The following is a 3,242-nucleotide window of genomic DNA, read 5'->3' as shown; positions in this document are numbered from 1 at the left end:
CATTTGATAAACACGTTTAGATTGAATGGTAATTTATAATCAGTCACAAGAACGTCGAATCTGAATCACTTGAAAAAAACACGGGGGTGCTTAACTTTTTTCCAGGTGTATATATACTACAAATGTTTGGTAATAACTTTTATACTAATGTATACCACAAATGCTAGGTCATAACTTTTATACTTATGTATACCACAAATGCTAGGTCATAACTTTTATGCTTATGTACACCACAAATGCTAGGTCATAACTTTTATACTTATGTATACCACAAATGCTAGGTCATAACTTTTATACTTATGTATACCACAAATGTTAGGTCATAACTTTTATAGTTATGTATACCACAAATGTTAGGCAATAACTTTTATACTTATGTATATACCACAAATGTTAGGTAATAACTTTTATAGTTATGTATACACCACAAATGTTAGGTAATAACTTTTATTCTTATGTATACACCACAAATGTTAGGTAATAACTTTTATACTTATATATACCACAAATGTTAGGTAATAACTTTTATACTTATGTATATACCACAAATGTTAGGTAATAACTTTTATACTTATGTATACCACAAATGCTACGTAATAACTTTTATTCTTATGTATACACCACAAATTTTAGGTAATAACGTTTATACATACGTATACCACAAATGTTAGGTAATAACTTTTATTCTTATGTATATACCATAAATGTTAGGTAATAACTTGTATACTTATGTTTATACCACAAATGCTAGTTAATAACTTTTGTGCTTATGTATATACCACAAATGTTAGGTAATATCTTTTATACTTATGTATACCACAAATGTTAGTTAATAACTTTTATGCTTATGTATATACCATAAATGTTAGGTAATAACTTTTATATTTATGTATACCACAAATGTTAGTTAATAACTTTCATACTTATGTATACCACAAATGTTAGTTAATAACTTTTATGCTTATGTATATACCACAAATGTTAGTTAATAACTTTTATACTTATGTATACCACAAATGTTAGTTAATAACTTTTATACTTATGTATACCACAAATGTTAGTTAATAACTTTTATGCTTATGTATATACCACAAATATTAGGTAATAACTTTTATACTTATGTATATACCACAAATATTAGGTAATAACTTTTATACTTATGTATATACCATAAATGAAAAGGTAGTTATCAAACGTTAATCAGTTATATGTTTTGCTCTCAGCCATTTGTCTACTTCTAGCGTACAGGTTTTAAAAGATACCGCTTGTGACACAGAAAATGACCACATGATATTGTCACAGTACTCATCTGTTGCTGCTTGTTACTGTTTAAAATTGTGATAAAATATATGATTGTAAATATAAAACTTGATACAAACAAACCAGTAAACAAGAATCTGTATGCTGAAGTGTTAAACACTGAAATGAAAAATTACCAGCAAGAGCTTATCTTGTTCATACCAGAAGACAGTTAAAGGTTTCTAAGTTTGGAAACAGATAAACATCAAGGGAGCTCTACTTGTTAATACCAGAAGACAGCTGTTAAAGGTTTCTAAGTTTGGAAACAGATAAACATTAAGGGAGCTCAACTTGTTCATACCAGAAGACAGTTAAAGGTTTCTAAGTTTGGAAACAGATAAACATCAAGGGAGCTCAACTTGTTCATACCAGAAGACAGCTGTTAAAGGTTTCTAAGTTTGGAAACAGATAAACATCAAGGGAGCTCAACTTGTTCATACCAGAAGACAGTTAAAGGTTTCTAAGTTTGGAAACAGATAAACATCAACGATTGGACATTTGGAATTCCAGTTCATATCAAAGCTTTAAAACACATAAATCTCAAGATTATAATACTGTACCTGAACAGTTCTTTTACAATAAATTTGAAACATGAAAATAAAAAAATTTCATATGATGTTTTAGAAATGTTACTGACAAGTAGAATTTAGTAAGAAACGGGAAAAATTAAGCGATACAGACAATTTGCCAATTAATTGAAGTTAAGAGATCTTTCATATCACTTTCACGTGCCTTTTTCTACACTATCAAACTGAGAAAAAGGAACATCACCATGAAAGTGTAAAGTGAAACGTAATTTTACCGTTACTTCATTAGTTATAATTGAATTTTTTATTTTTTAAACTTTAATATTTTTTAGATATTTCTAGACCTTAGTTAATCAACTGAACTTTTTTACTATAAACTTTCACAGCCAGCTAAGGAAGTTTTTAAGGTAGGATAATTACTGTGGTTTTAAAAATAAGTAAAACATGTCTACATACGTACAACTTATGTAACTTATTATGGTATATGTACTCGTAACACAATCGAGTTTGTGTTCTCAAGGACTCTGTCATTCTATTGACTAAAATGTTTTAACAGTGATTATAAATGTTACAAAATGTTTACCTTTTTTAAAAAATTATTCTTACATCTAATATTAAATGAAAGTACTTTTTTTTAAACATATATTTAGTGATTGTAATATGCACTGTTTCTAGTTTTTTCTATTTGGTTAGAAAAAGCTTTTGTTTTTGAAAAATCCAAAGCTGTAGTTATTAAAAGTTGTAATAAAAATGAAGAATATGAATAAGTTATGTTCTTCTTCTTTGATTCCATAATTTGTATGATTTTGATTAACCAAAGAGTCATGAGTACTCTTTTTTTAGGAAGAATTGTTTATAAATGTTTTAATCTCTTACATGTGTTTAACTGACCTAGACATGTCTCTGTATTACCTTCAATAATTTCTGTTCTCTAATCTCAATTGACATAATGAATTCTTGTAGAATTACCTAAAGGTGAGCAACAAGCAGATTGATGAGATTGTTGGACTAGTTCGTGGAAAATTAGATCCAGGAAAAAGAATTACTCTTGGGGCGTTGATTGTTCTAGATGTTCACGGTAAGTTCCATCTTTTGTGATTTAATGGTTCAAAATGGAGTATCAATTTCCAAGAAAGAAATCTGTGTTGTGTGTTTGTTTATTTGGTATATCAACAGTATGCTTCCCTTTAATAAATTGATTTTTTAAACAACTAAGCTTCATCTTTCATGAATTAATTTTTTAAACATGGTAACCTCCATCTTTCATGAATTATTGTTTCAAATATGGTAACCATTATCTCTCATGAATTATTGTTTCAAACATGGTAACCATTATCTCTCATGAATTATTGTTTCAAACATGGTAACCTACATCTTTCATGAATTATTGTTTCAAACATGGTAACCTACATCTTT

At 27.9% G+C, this 3,242-nt stretch overlaps 1 protein-coding gene across 1 annotated transcript in view; it reads left to right on the top strand.

The window, feature by feature from the left end:
* The window catches only part of LOC111089936 (dynein heavy chain 3, axonemal-like), a gene marked incomplete at its 3' end in the record, with an annotated part of 10,720 nt that overhangs the window by 3,198 nt on the left and 4,280 nt on the right, over window positions 1-3,242 (top strand). Inside the window, exons 4-5 of the mRNA XM_022403229.1 lie at window positions 2,213-2,233; window positions 2,790-2,904. Coding sequence (XP_022258937.1) covers window positions 2,213-2,233; window positions 2,790-2,904 — 136 coding nt within the window. The remainder of the gene's footprint in view (window positions 1-2,212; window positions 2,234-2,789; window positions 2,905-3,242) is intronic.

This window comes from Limulus polyphemus, unplaced genomic scaffold, assembly GCF_000517525.1.
Source record: "Limulus polyphemus unplaced genomic scaffold, Limulus_polyphemus-2.1.2 Scaffold7933, whole genome shotgun sequence".
In the NCBI taxonomy this organism is placed as follows: domain Eukaryota; kingdom Metazoa; phylum Arthropoda; class Merostomata; order Xiphosura; family Limulidae; genus Limulus; species Limulus polyphemus.
This window is presented reverse-complemented; position numbering and strand designations above follow the sequence as displayed.